The sequence below is a fragment of the Balaenoptera physalus genome (assembly GCF_965194825.1).
Source record: "Balaenoptera physalus genome assembly, chromosome: X".
NCBI classification, from domain to species: Eukaryota; Metazoa; Chordata; class Mammalia; order Artiodactyla; family Balaenopteridae; genus Balaenoptera; species Balaenoptera physalus.
This window is the reverse complement of record NC_138903.1, coordinates 56,599,063-56,614,487: the sequence shown is the minus strand read 5'-3', so window position 1 is coordinate 56,614,487 and position 15,425 is coordinate 56,599,063. Positions and strand designations below refer to the sequence as shown.

The window sequence follows — 15,425 nt, the reverse complement described above, 5'->3', positions numbered from 1 at the left end:
TCACCCCAATTGACTTCACCTTATAACATCTTTGCTAGTCTCTGCCTGAATACTTTCAAAGCGAGTGTACTTACAGATCTCTGAGAGAGTCAATTCCCTTCATAGAAAGCCTTGACTCTGAAAAAGTTCTTCGTTTTTTTAAACTGAATTCAGTCTCCCTGTGGCTTCCAGAGGTTGTAGTCATTCTCCCTGGGGCCACTCAGAGAAGTCTGCTCAGTCTGCTCATTCTCTGCCATGATAGCTCCTCAGAGATCTGAAAACCAAGAAACAGATCCCATTCATCTTTCATTCCCAGGTCAAACAGCCCAGCTCTTCCATCATTTCTCTTATAGCATGCTGTCAAGTCAAATAAGACTCTGAGGCTTTGAGCTATATAAGCTGGGGTGATGGTGGTACCTTCAAAGTGATCAGAAACACTGTAAAAGGAACAGGATGGGTGAATGTGACAAGTTCCTTTGTAAATTATTTCTTAAGTTCCCACTGTGTGCCAGGTACTTTCAAATCCATAATCCCACTGACTCCTCATCCCAACTAGGGACGGTCCAGGTCCTCTTGTCTTAATTGTACAGGTAGCCAAATAGGCTCAAAGAAAATGAAACTTGCTAGAGATCATTTAGTTAGTAAGTGTCTGAACAAAACTAGAAATCAGATTTTTGTTACTCCAAGGTCAGTATTGTTTTGTTTTGTTTTGTTTTCTAATTTTGGCACTGGGCCCTAAATTTGGAGACTTTGGATTCTAGTCCTGGCTCTGTGGTGACCAACTATGTGAATTGGGGGAAATTTTATTCCTTCTAGAGGGGCCTTAGTCTCCCCATATGGATCATCAAGTGATTGAGGTTAGGTTGTCTTGAAGAATCCTTTTGGGATTCCATGAGAATATGTTTTCAATTATCTGATGGTTTGAAGTTTTAGCCAGTTACCAAAGAGGAGAAAAAAAATAAACCATAATGAAATGTGCTGTCGTATGAGTACTGAGGTGTCTGTTACTCTATTTGAGGTGAGTTCAAGTAGATATGGATGGTATTTCTTTATTGGGTAACAGGCAGCTGGGACTAAGATGAGTTTTAAGCTCCCATCTACGATTCTGAAAATTGTTTTATAGAATGTGCATTTACATATGTAATCATAGGCTTCTTGTTGTATCAGTTTCATCTTTTCCCCACTACCCCGCCACCTTTCTTTTTCTTAGGCAGCCTAAAAAGTAAAAGGTAAGAAATGTTTTGGCATCAATATCTCATCCTGTACAGACAGGCTTCATTCTATGGACTGATTCTCCCATTCAGATTGGAAGGATAAGTAGCCCTTAGCTGTGCTTGCAAATGCTCATCAGTTTGTATATCTGTTTCTTTAGGATATTTCTGGCCTATGAGGAAGGGATAGTGTACATGATAGAATTTACATTGCTGTGGGAGAAAGGGCACTGTTCTTATTGACATCTTCAGAGAGATACAACTATTCTAGATAGTTGGTAAACTGGACAGGGTGGAGAGAATGTGGGGCAAGACCAAAGAACATTAATAAAAATCAGAAATGAGAGCACTTGACTGAGTTTTATCCAGTTCCTAGCCCTGTAAAGAAATCATACCATGAATCCAGTTTTCAGCTGGGAGAACTCAGTCAAAAGCATATCCTCTCTGGAAAGTCACCTAGTACTGCTGGCGATGTAACTAATTTTTGATGATACCACTAATTTCATTGTATCTTGTAGTGGTCGGTACATGAATGTGACTCACTTTGGCTAGGGACACTGTGGAACAAAAGCAGGGGTTTTGGGTATTGGTTGTTTGTCTGGCCTGTAGCCTCTCTCCAATGTCCTTTGTTCCCAAACTCTGGGTGGAATAGAAACAACAGTCATAGCAACCCCTCACATGTGTAGCACAATTTGGAGTTTCCGGAGCACTCTCACATACATTATCTCATTTTTCCCTTGAACATCATCCACGGTAGTTTCCGTACCTTTGCTCCCACTTGGGAAGACTGTTTCAGCAATCATTAAAGTGATATTTTCCTCTCATAATCAGCCCAAAGATTGATGGTCTTAATTGTATCACCATATTCTTGGCTACACAGTTCTTTTCTCCCCTCCCTTTAACATTTTTTTTCAGCAGTTCCAGACACTAACTAAATATTTATATATTTTTTAGCTTTTTCTCTCCCTCAATTTACAGTCTTTTAAGTTATGTTTGCCTTTTTTAGATTTGTGCTTTTTTGTTGTGGATGTGTGTGCTTCCACATGTTTTGAAGGAGAAAGATTTTAACTCACATGGTTAACATTTGCTTTTGGCTGAATTGAAATGATCCAACTGGATATTAATTCTATCTGTACAGTAACAATTGTTTTTAATAAAATTTTCTTTATTTTTCTACTCCAGCATCTTTATTCTTGCTGAGCCATTATCTGTTGCTCTGTACACCAGAGTAAAGAACAAGGTAAATAGATGTGACTTCTTTAATTTTGCACAGCTTCCTTCATTCTCCTCTGTTGATATACTAATCCTGACATTACTGGACCAAATGTTGCTATTACTAACAGTTGAAATTCTTCAGCCACTTTGGAAATGGAAAGAGAAGCTTGTTAAAAACTGTAACAACCACCTGTGGTCTCTGAATTATTTCTATCCCATGCACATATTGTGATATGCTTGAATATTAAGACAATTTACTTTTGTCACATACCAACAAAATAATGTATTTCCAGTCTTGATGCTCCTTCACCTCCCTGTACCAACAGCTGACACTGTTGCTCACCTTTTACTTCTTAAAACTTTGTCCTGTACTGTCCCATCTGAGTTCTATTCTTTCTTCCCTGGATTCCCCTTCTTGGTTGCTGCTGACTAATCTTCCTCTTCCAGCTTCACATATGGATGTTCCTTAGTGTTTTGTCCTTGGCATTTTTCTTTGCTCATCTAAGCCTCTGCCATGATTTACCTAGGCCAATGGTGCTCTACCTTCTGAAGATTTTATTTAATTGGTCTAGGGAATAGGTATGTTTTAAAGTACCCCAGACGATTCTGATGTGCATCCACGAGCTGGTATTTTTATGCATTTGACTTATCTCTAGCCCCAACCTATGTTCCACATATTTTAATTGCCTGCTAGGCACCACAACTGACATGTTCCTTTGTCCCCTCAAACTTTCCATACTTAAAACAATTTGAAAAACTGAGTGCATTGTCTCTTTTTTTCCTAACAAGCAACGCACCTTTCACACTTTTGTGCCCTGAGGTTCTCCTGGTTTCCCAGGCAGAAACCCTCAGAATCTTCTCTGACTTATGTCTTTCTCTTGGCTCTCACATCCATGTAATTGTAAGGTCCTATGGACTTACTTTGTAAGATCTGTATCTCCCACCATCACTTCCTTCCTGTTCTTATTGCTACCATCTTTGTCCTGGCCCTTGTCTCCTAGGGCTTGAGCAGAAACCCTGTCTAGCCATTCTTTAAAGCACAGATTAGTATTCAGAAAATACCTTTGTCCCAACCTAAAAGATTGCTGATGAAATAGTAAATTTAAGTGACAGCCTGGGAGGACCTTCATTCCCTATTTTAGAGTTCAATACTGCCTTGGAAAGCATGCCTAACTCATGAGTCTTAAATCACCTGTGAGTTCTGGCTTTATTTAATGCTAGTTAAATAAATTTAGAGGCATTTTATTTTCTTTAAGCCACAGTTTTTAAAATCTATGAATTGGTGATAATAATCCATGGCTTATTCTCAGGGTTACTGGAAGGAAATATTGAGCTAACTGATATGAAACCCTTTCAAACTGTGAAACCTTTCGCTCAGACAGAAGATTGTTACCATTATTTTGTAAATTTTTACCATTCACTCATCCAACAAATATTTATTTAGTGCCTATTGTATGCCAGGCACTGTTCTAAGCAGGGGGGATGAAGTAGTGACCACAACAGGGCTATGATCTCATGGTGCTCACATTCTAGTTGGGGTAGAAACAGGCAATAAAGAAGTAAATAAGTAAGATGTAGTGTGTGTCAGATGGTCACAAGTGCTACTGAGAAGAATGAAACAGGAGAAGGGATAGGGAATATGGAGGGAACTTGCAGTTTTGAAATAGTGGTCAAGAAGCCTCACTAAGAAGATAGTTTGTGATCAAAGAACTGAAGAAGATGAGGAAGGTAGTCATGTGGATATCTGGGGGAAAACATGCCTGAATAAGGGAACAGCGAGTTTTAAGGCCTTAAGGTAGAAGCATTTCCTGGTTAGTTTGAGGAAGAGCAAGGAGGTTGGCATGGCTGGAGTTAAGGGAATAATAGGAAGAATAGTAGATCATGGAGTCAAAGAGGTGATGGGGCGGTAGGCAGATCATCTAAAACCTCATTGACCATTATAAGGACTTTAGTTTATTGAGTGAGGTGGAGAGACATCGATGGATTTTGAGGTTGGAAATGACATGATCTAACATGTTTTAAAAGAACCATTCCACCCTTAGCCCTTATAACTCTATCACCCATTCTTTCCAGAAAAATAAAATGGGTAGGCCCCAGGTTACTCCCTCACCAAGTTCCCTCTGAATATGGGGGAACAGAAAGACTTTTTTCTGACTGCACCTTATATTCAGGTGAAACATACAAGAGCCAAAAAGAGCCCTTAAAACAATGATTTTCAAAGTTGGCTGCACATGAGAATCACCTGGTGAATTTTTAAAATTCCAAATACATCAGAATCTCAGGAATGTGACCCAGGTATAAGTGTTTTTTTGAAGCTCCCAAGGTGCAGCCTATACTGAGAACCACTAGTCAAAGAGATTGACCAAATTCTCATGGTATGATTGGGACCTTGAGTTTGGCAGTGGGGAGGATCATGCTTCTGATGGCAGAGCTGGACCTGGGACCACTCACCATTCTGAGGAATGCAGAATTCACAAATACTTGGGCAGGAGGAAGATAAGGTGTTTGATAGTTTGGAAGCAGATAATGGGCAAGAGAAAGCTGGGATAGGAGTAAATGATAAAGCAACATCTGAATTATAGGCCAAGCATCTGGAAATGATGAGGGCACTGCACAGATTAGAAGCTTGATTTTCAAAGAAAGCACTGTTCTCACGGCCAGACTGCGCAACTACTTTGATTTTTGCCAGTCCTCTGCACGTGGGTGACTGGGTAGGCTCACAAGGAGAGGAATGGGCAGGGCATGGACCAACTGCTGTCTTCCTCATCCTTTTTAATCCCACACCTCCTGCACTGCCCAGGAAAAGCAAATATCTTCCATGAAGTCCTGAGTTCTTAATTTAGACCTGTCATCTTGTTCTGCCCACCCGTCCTAGAGACAGAATGTTTCATCCCACAGGCATGTGCAAGTTGAGAAGAGCAGCAATCGTAAGCTGTGGCCAGAGGCAGCTGCTCTGGCAGTAGTCTGAGTACCTAACATCCAGGAGAAACTTAGCCAACATCAATTTTTTAGGGCACAATGAGCTCATGTGGGAATTATTATTAATGTCAGCCTCATTACTTCTCCTTTTCCCTGTCAGGTTGCATTCTTATTTTCCTAGGTTATTTTTTTTTGGGAGGGAGGGGATCATGACAGGGGGATGGACAGAGTGAGCAGTCACATGACAGAGACAGACAAAATAAGGAGATATTCTAGTCATCTTGCCACTTGTCAGCCCCTCTGGTTAAACCCAATCAATATACCCAAATAGCACTTATTAGATAAATTTGGGTAAAAAAAATAATTTGGAGGCATATATAAGAATATTCATAATAGCTTTTTAAAATTTTAATTTGGGGAATAACTTAAGCAATGTCTATTAGAATGATACAGGGTAGTTCACAGTATTAAAGAAAAAGCTGAAGAACTAGGTTTTCTTAAAAAATTGAAACATAATTCACATACCATAAAATTCACTTTTTAAAGTGCATAATTCACTGTTTTTTAACATATTCACCAAGTTGTACAACCATCACTACTATCTAGTTCCAAACCATTTCATCACCCCGAAATGAAACTCATATCCATTAAGTAGCTATTTCCCATTCTCTCCTTTCCCCAGCCCCTGGCAACTACTAGCCTACTTTCTGTCTCTATGAATTGCCTATTCTGAACATTTCATATAAATGGAATCATATAGTTTTCCTTTTGTGTGGCTTCTTTCACTTAGCATAATATTTTCAAGTTTCATCCATGTTGTAGTCCTCATCAAGTACTTCATTCCTTTTTCTGGCTGAATAATATTTAATTGCATTGATAGACCACATTTTGTTTATCCACGTAGTTGATTTACATTTGAGTTGTTTCTACATTTTTGGCTATTATGTATAATGCTGCTAGGAACATTCATGTACAAATTTTTGTGTGGATATATATTTTCAGTACTTTGGGCTATATACCAAATATTGGAATTGCTGGATCACGTGGTAACTTTATGTTTAATATTTTGAGGAACTGCAAAACCATTTTCCAAAAGGACTGCACCACTTTACATTCTCACCAGCAATATATGAGGGTTGCAATTTATCCACATCCTTGCCTTGATCCTTAATCATCCCCTTTTTTATTATAGCCACCTTAGTGGGTATGAAGTGGGATTTCATGGTGATTTTGATTTGCATTACCCTAATTGCTAATGACGTTGAGCATCTTTTAATATCCTTATTGGCCATTTTTATATCTTCTTGGAGCAATGTATATTCAATTACTTTGCCCATATTTAATTAGGTTATTTGCATTTTTATTGTTGAGTTATAAGATTTCTCTATTATTATATATATATATATATTATCAGTTCTCTATAATTTATAGGGTTTTTTTCTCCCATTATGTGGGTTGTCTTTTTATTTTCTTGATATTGTCCTTGAAGCACAAAAGTTTTAAATTTTGATTAAGTAAAATTTATCATTTTTTCTGTCTTGTTGCTTTCCTTTTGGTGTTGTATCTAAGAAACCATAACCTAATCAAAGGTCACAAATATTTATACCTATATTTTCTTATAAGAAAGAAATATTTAATTATAAACATTTTTATGTTTTCTTATAAAGCTCTTTTAAGAGTTTTATAGATTTATATCTTTCATTTAAAGCTTTGTTCCATTTTGAGTTAATTTTATACATGGTGTGAGGTAAGGGTCCAATTTGATTCTTTTTTATGTGGATACCCAGTTGTCACAATGCCTTTTTTTGAAAAGCCTGTTCCTTTCCCATTGAATTGTCTTGGCACTCTTTTTGAAAATCAATTGACCATAGTATAGCAACTTTATTATAAATGGCCACAAATCAGAAACAGCTCTATGTCCATCAACCAAAAAAAATGCATAAATAAATTGTGTCATATCCATACAATGGGGTACTACACAGCAATGATAAGGAATGAATATTGCTACATACAGTGTAATGGATAAATCTCACAGACATTACATTGAGCAAAGAAAGCCAGAAACAAAAAAAGTGCTCTTTTTTTGAAATATTTATTTAGTTATTTATTTGGCTGCGCAGGGTCTTAGTTGTGGCACGTGGGATCTTTTGCCACATGCGGGATCTTTTAGTTGTGGCATGTGGGATATTTAGTTGCAGCGTGTGGGATCTAGTTCCCTGACCAGGGATCAAAACCGGGCCTCCTGCATTGGGAGCACACAGTCTTAGCCAGTGGACCACGAGGGAAATCCCAAGAGTGCTCTTATATGAATCCAATTTATATGAAGTTCAAGGACAGGTTAAACTAATAATTGTGATAGAAGCCAGAATAGAAATTGCCTGGGAGAAGGGGATGGCATTGACTGGGAAGGGGCATGAAAGGGTCTACTGAGGTAATGGAAAGGTTTTGTATCTTTATCTGGATAGTGTTTGTATGAGTATATACATATGTCAAAATCTTATAGGTCTGTCTATATTGCTGACTTATACAGCAGTTTGGAAGATTCAGACATATCTTCTGTGACATTTTAGAAGAGTGTTAGCTGCAGTTACAGGATGCTTCAGAGTAGCTCTGATTTTCTCAAAACCTAATTATTCTCTCTCACCTTCTCTTAAAATAAAAAGGCAGTACATCTACCACAGGACACTGCTGACCGCAGGGAAAAACTTTACATAAGGTCTGAGTTTGTCCCTGGGTAATAATTTAACCATTATTAGACAATTTTACCCATATGCCCTGACTTCTTCAGAACAGATCAGAGTCTATGTGGCTTTCTTCTCTTTTGAAAAGGCAATTTGTTAAACTTATAATGAAAGACAGTTTAACTTGTATGCTTTGGATAAACAGTTTGACAAAAGAAGGGGAAAAAGTCCTTTGTTCATCCCCTGGGACCTGATATGGGGATTTGGCAATATGCCTGACTTGCCTAGACACAGGTCTCAAAGCCAAAGTTAGAGGGACATGTTAAAATTCATGCCACATGATGTTTATTACATGGGAGGGGCTCTGGATACTAAACAGAATAGGGTGTCTCAGACACCCAAAGGCCAGAAACAGCTGCTATGGAGATTTCAGATGCCTATATCAGGAGCTTATCTCAAGGGCAGGACTGCTCTTTGGCTCCTGACGATGTTTTTCTGTTTTTGTGGGCAAGAGAAGGATACAGGGGAGTTGTCCAGACCAGTATGCTGGTCCTGTGCCCATGATACTTAATTCCCTTGTCATGAGGGCTGTGAGACCACTGATGGTTTTTGTTCTTAATGAGAAGATGGAGTAGGGAGGGGAGCGTACCTACTGAGGGTGACACTATGGGCCAGTAATCAAAACAACATAGGAGGGAGCATCTTCAGCTTGTGCAAAAATGGATTTTGTAGCCCACTTTCTTCTGAATGAATGCATGGGAAAGAATGGCCCAGTTGATGGTGGGAAAAGGTGCATTCAAGCAAAAATGCCAGACAGGATGACTTACCCCATCGCTATTGGGGACTTTTGAAGGAAGGAGTGATGGTCCCTCAAGGTGCACATTCACACTCTCCTCTCTTCTGACTGGAAGTACATACTTAGGACTCTCAGTACTTTGAGAAGCCACCTGAAGTTCACCTTGGCATGAGGTTAAGGAGTGAAGAAAAGAATCTCACCCCACCTTTCTCTTTGAGCAGTGCAAGCCCCATGTATCAGTTACTTACATTAAAATTCATCTTTGTAGAAAACTCACTCTCTACATACTTAACTCTGTCTTATTTTGTATAACTTTTCAAATCCTTCAGAATGCTTTGATGGACTTCAGCTCATTTAATCATCCCAAGAGCTATATAAGGTAGGTGAGGAATATACTTCCCCCTTTCTTCAAATTAAGTAACTAAGGCCAGAAAAAATAAAGTGAATCATACAGGATCATAGCTTGAAAGAAGAGCCAAGTAAGTTGACCAACCATCCCAATTTACCTGAGACTGTCCCAGTTTTAACACTGAAAGTCCCATGTCCTGAGGAAGCTTCTTAGTCCTAAGCGAACCTGGATGATTGGTTACCCTATATCCAGGATAGAACCCATATCTCCCAACACTCTGACCAATGTTAGTGCCACTGCCCTATGCCATTTGTATTATGAGAACTGTTATCCGACTAGTGTTTCCTTTTCTTTACACCATAGTGTACCAGCACATTTCTTCATGCTGGGTCATTCTCCCCTCCTACCCAGCCAAGGACAGAAGCAATGACAGCTAGTTCTCCTCAAAGTTAAAGACAGTTTTGGCAAAAGGGAACCATGTTTCAGCTTTCTCATCCACAAAAGAAGGATGATAATCTCTATATTTCTTACCTCACATGGATGTTGTATGGATCAAATATAATGGGTATTAAAGTGCTTTCTAAACTGTTAATAGCTGGAAACATGTGAGAGATTGTGGTTATTCTCTACTCCCTAGGCAGAAACCAGCTCCTTGTCTTATTCTCTTTCTAGTTCAGCAAGTGTTATAACCACTAACTGTGTGAACTTTGGTGAATCCCTTGGTCTCTGTGCTTCATTTTCCTCATATGCAAAATTAGGCTAATAATAATTCTTGATATGGTTGTTTTAAAGGTTGAATTATTACTTGTAAACCATTTAAGAGTTCTTGGCACATGGTCAGTGCTATATATGCATTAGCTGTTTTGGGTTGGCTTTCTCAACCCTAATAACCCAGGATCAGAGACTAGATTAAGAGGCCCATAAACCAATTGACATGGAAGCCACTACTTACTTTGAAATCCCTTTCCACTAGTTCCCTAATTGTTATGTTCTGTACCCATAGCATTCCCACCATGGATTGCCAAGAAAATGAGTACTGGGACCAATGGGGACGGTGTGTCACTTGCCAACTCTGTGGGCCTGGACAAGAGCTCTCCAAGGTAAGTCCCCCTGGTCAGGATACTTATTTCTGTCACATCTTAGGAACCAGACTGGCAACCAAGAGAGTCCAAGATTAGGAGAGTCAGCCCCATCTGTGTCTAATCAGTTTAGTAGATAAAACAAACCAAAGATTATGACAGGGGACTTCTCTGGTGGTCCAGTGGTTAAGACTTCACCTTCCAATGCAGGGGGTGCGGGTTCGACCCCTGGTCGGGGAGCTAAGATCCCACATGCCTCAGGGCCAAAAAAACCAAAACATAAATCAGAAACAATATTGTAACAAATTCAGTAGACTTTAAAAAAAATGGTCCACATCAAAAAAAAACCAGAAAACAAAAATTATAACAATAGCAGTCACAGCTCCATTAAGAAGTCAACCTGGCAGCATCAGGGGCAGGGGAGGATTCCATGAGATAGTGGGGTATTTCAAGAGTAAATGTGTAATGCAAAGGCCTAGGAAGGCTGTTTGGTATTAGGAACATATGTCAACTAAAGCAGGGCCCACTTGTTTGGGGCTCATGAGCCAGATATCAGGTCTTGGGAATGGGAAAGAGAGAAGAACTGAGTAGCCTGAAATGTGGTCTCTGTCTAGAGGGACTGGGCCACTGAGGAAACTGCAAGAGAGGCTTCGTTGATGGGGAACTAGTGAGGGTCTAGAATACCAATTAGTGGTGAGGGTCAGAACAAAACCACCCACAAAGCAGGGATTTTATACACAGCCCTGGCTTGCAGAGCTGGAGCTGCTTAATTGTTCCTGCTTCAGGTCCCTGTTGGTCCCAGAACCTGGGGATGGTATTAAATTTAGGCTGCAGCTGTGAGCACAAAGGCTGGGAACAGACAGCCAGCAGATTTTTTTTTTCACACTCATATATTTTATGCAGTCGTTCATTAATTCAGCAATTACTTATTGAACACCTACAAAGTGGCAGGCATGGTTGTAGCCACTGTGGGTATGGTAAAACAGACAAAATTATTTGCCTTCATGAACCTTACCTTTTAATTAGTGGAGCAAACAATGAACAAGATACATACATAGATATGGAAGTATGACAAGAATTATTTACAGTGACCTGATACAGAGTGACTGGGTGGCTGCTTAGATCAGGTAGCAAGGGAAGGCCTCTCTAAGGAGGTGCCTTCTGGGGAGAGGATACAGCTAGTGCAGAGTTCCAAGGTGAGAATGAGCTAGGCATGTTCAAGAAAGAGGAAGAAGGTAAGTGCAGCTGATGATTGGTGAGTGAGAGGTAGAGTAGTACATAATGAGGTCACAGAGGGAGGTATCGGCCAAACCATGGGAATCTTTAAGTTTATGATGAGAAATTTTAATTTTTTAAAAAGCACACCAGGAACCCTTTGGATGGTTTTAGGTAGGAGAGTGACATGATACTCTGACTGAAACAAAATGTATCAATTATTTAGCCCGCCTCCATCCTACCTCCCTATTTCACAAATGAAGAGACTAAGGTCCAGGGATATTAACAGACAAGCACTAACTCTAATTTTAACTCTTTACACATAGCATTCTATACCACAGTGGGGTGCCCACATGGTTAACAAGGGATCCCAAGACCAAGGAAAAGTCTTCAGAAGTTAGGTCATGCTAGACATTAGGATGGACCCAATGGAATAAGCTACTTAGCTTGACAATTTTAAATATCACATTCATCTTCATGATCAAAAGTCTTGGCACTCCTATAAAAACAAGCTCTGAGAAGTGTTCCTGTCATGTACATGGTCATTACCTTTAAAACCATCCATATTTACAAACCTGAACTTCTCCAAGGGAGAAAAATAGGTCTTTCTGTTAAACTGCTGTTACCAAATTCTCAAAAAGTGGCCCATGATGAAATGTGCATTTGTCTAAGCACCTCTTTGGTTGTCATTTATTTCAGCACCACTAGAAAGCTCAGAAAAAATGAATGAACTGCAGTATTGTGTTCCTGCAACTGCTTTATGTAAAAACAGCTTGTACTTGTATAGCAGTCTGTATTTTGTAAAGAGCTTTCATGTGCATTATCTCATTTGGCTCTCGAGTCTCACCAAGAAGGTATTATTAGCCCCATTTTAGATGTTGAAACTGAGACTCAGAGAGCATATGTGACTTGGTCAAAGTCACAGTGGTTCAGTAAAAATTGGATACACATGGGTTTGAGTCCCAGCTTTGCTGTGGGCAAATTAGTTAATCTTTGATTAAATTAGGATGTACTAAGTTAAAAGTAACATAAAACTTACCAGTGACTTGAACCATAAACACATTTATTTATGTAATGAAATTTGGAAGCAGGGATCCTTGTGGTTGGGTAGGCAGATCAACAATATTGTCAAGGACCCAGGCTCTTTTTATCCTACATCCTGAGCACCTTGTTATTTTTTCCTCATGCTTGTGGCCTCTTGGTTACCATAACTCAAAGCATTACATCTTCACATCAGAGTCAAATTCAGGAAGAAGGAGCAGAGACAAAGTAGCATGACGTTGTTAGTGAAGAAGTATTTTCCTAGAAGCTCCCCAACAGATTTTCCTTTGTATGTTATGGGCCAGAGTTGGGCATTATAAGTATCTCAAAACTGCTGGGAGTGCTAGGACATGAATGCCTGGCAAACAAAAATGGGATTTCCATAATGGACTAAGACCAATCAAGAATCACTTCTTGGACTTCCCTGGTGGCGCAGTGGTTACGAATCCACCTGCCAATGCAGAGGACAGAGGTTCGAGCCCTGGTCCGGGAAGATCCCACATGTCACAGAGCAACCAAGCCTGTGCGCCACAACTACTGAGCCTGAGCTCTAGAGCCCACAAGCCACAACTACTGAGCCCGTGTGCTACAACTACTGAAGCCCGTGTGCCTAGAGCTCATGCTCTGCAACAACAGAAGCCACCGCAATGAGAAGCCCACACACCACAATGAAGAGGAGCCCCGCCTCGAGGCAACTAGAGAAAGCCCTCGCGAAGCTACAAAGACCCAATGCAGCCAGAAAGGAAGGAAGGGAGGGAAGGAGGGAGGGAGGAAGGAAGGAAGGAAGGAAGGGAGAGTCAGTTCTTGAGGCTGGTCACTTTGCCACCCAGAATGAAATCAGTGTTCTGTTAGTAAGGAAGAAAATGGGCAATGACTTTTGGATAAGGAGCTAACAGCATCTGACACAGTCTTGTTTTTATAATTTCTTTTATTTAGTTTCAAAGTTCACTCATATGAACCATAAACATCACTGTAAGTAAATCTTTAGAGAAAATCAACACTCTTTCCTCAGGACACATTTTTAGAAGTATAATTTTCAAGCTAAATAATGCATACAGTTTTAAGATTCCTGTAATATATTAGCAGATAACACGTGATTTTTTTTTACTAATTTCCACTATAATTACATTTATTTTTCAACAGTTCATGGAATTCTTATATCCTAGAAGCCTAACCACACATAAATAATGTGTGTTTCTATCATCTATTAATTTTATGTCTTCCTTTGTAACATTAAATTACTAACATATGAGGACTTTATGTTAATTTTTTTTTTACTGTTTTCTATTTGATAGCGGAAAATATCACCTTTTGGTGTTTGTTTATTTGCAGTTTTGTGAACCGTTTCTGTTTGCTTGTTTTTTCTGTTCTATTCATTGTTTATTGTTCATTCTTCACTCAGGTAAGGCACCTGAGTAGAAAAACAGATAGCAGAATATGGGGTATTTTAAAAATCATTTATATAATGTGTAATACTTTTAAAAATCAGAAATGGTTTTGAATTTTATTTCATTTTATCATTCATTATCTCTTGACTATTTCATGTATGTCCCTTTGATATATTAATTTGATGACATATATTAATAAATTACAAAATTAAAGTATCTTGCATCCCGAGGATAATTTTATTGTGATTTTGGATTAAATGCCCTCTTATGTTTTATAAGTTAATATTTTATTTATAATAAATAAGTACTCAGTGCTATCAGATTCAAAACTTATATAAGAACTGTGCTAGCTTGGTAAAATTAATTAAGAAAATCAATGTTTCTCTGCTTATAAAACTGGTTAGTAGCAAAAGAGTTTTGGGGGACTTGATCATTTGAACAAATTTTCTTTGCTTCCTCATTAGGAAAGAAAATTTTCAATATAAATTTTTCATGATGATTTCTTCCTTTTTAATTTCTTAAGAAATGAAACATTTGTTTATTCAAGGAATTCTTGTTGAGGACAATTTGATAGTGTTTATCCACTATGCCAATCTCTGCTCTTAATTGGTGTACTTAAACTATTTATATTTAAGGTAATTGTTGATATGTTAGACCATTTGATCATTTTATTTTTTTCTGTTTCTTGTTCTTCCGTTTGTCTTTTCTTGCCCTCCTGTGGGTTACTTGAACATTTTTTTTTAGGATTCCATCTTGATTTATTTGTAGTGTTTTTGTACAGTTTCCTTGAAATCATTCTGGGTACAGTAAGTCACCTACAAAGTCCAAGTTGCGAACTTTCAAAGATGTGAAAATACATTCCATCATCATCAGGCGTGAGTGAAATTGAAGCTTGCTTTCCGTCTCCTATTGCTGACGATCCTTCAGCTCTACCATCTCCCACCTCCTCTCCCTCCTCCAGTCAGTAACTCTTCTTGCCTGTTCACTCAATGCCAGCCCCTGTATGCCAGCTGTTGTACTGTACTACTATACTTTTCAAGGTACTATACTGTAAGATTCAAATGTTTTCTTTATTTTTGTGTTTGTTTGTTTGTTATGTATTATTTGTGTGAAAAGTATTATAAACCTATTACACACAGTACTATATAGTCGATTGTATTAGTTGGGTACCTAGGCTAACTTTGTTGGACTTATGAACAAATTGGACTTAATGAACATGGTCTTGGAATGGAACTCGTTCGTATGTAGGGGACTTACTGTATTACAATATACACATGTGACTTAACACTCTCCACTGTTATCAACATTTTACCATTTTTAGTACTGTATGGAAACATTACTTCTACTTAGGTTCCTTTACTTTCCTCACTTTCAAATATCATTGCTTTGAGTATCAGATAATTTTATGTTTTTTCTTTTAATCATTAAACAATATATAAAACTCATGAGAAGTACAGTTTATTGTATATAGCCATATTTTTGTTCTTCCAATGTTCTTTTTTTCCTTCCTGATGCTCCAAAATTCCTTCTTCTGTCATTTTATCATTTCCTT

General features: G+C 38.6%; 1 protein-coding gene across 8 annotated transcripts in view; it reads left to right on the top strand.

The window, feature by feature from the left end:
- EDA2R (ectodysplasin A2 receptor) overlaps window positions 1–15,425 on the top strand; it is a 137,230-nt gene that overhangs the window by 50,140 nt on the left and 71,665 nt on the right. For 6 of the 8 annotated variants that reach the window (XM_082444995.1, XM_082444991.1, XM_082444993.1 and 3 more), the window contains exon 2: window positions 10,154–10,250. In XM_082444995.1, the coding sequence (XP_082301121.1) occupies window positions 10,180–10,250 (71 nt within the window). In that variant the 5' untranslated portion in view covers window positions 10,154–10,179. Of the gene's footprint in view, window positions 1–2,372; window positions 2,431–10,153; window positions 10,251–15,425 lie in introns of all 8 variants that reach the window. The other 2 variants (XM_082444994.1, XM_082444990.1) reach the window with 1 other exon arrangement.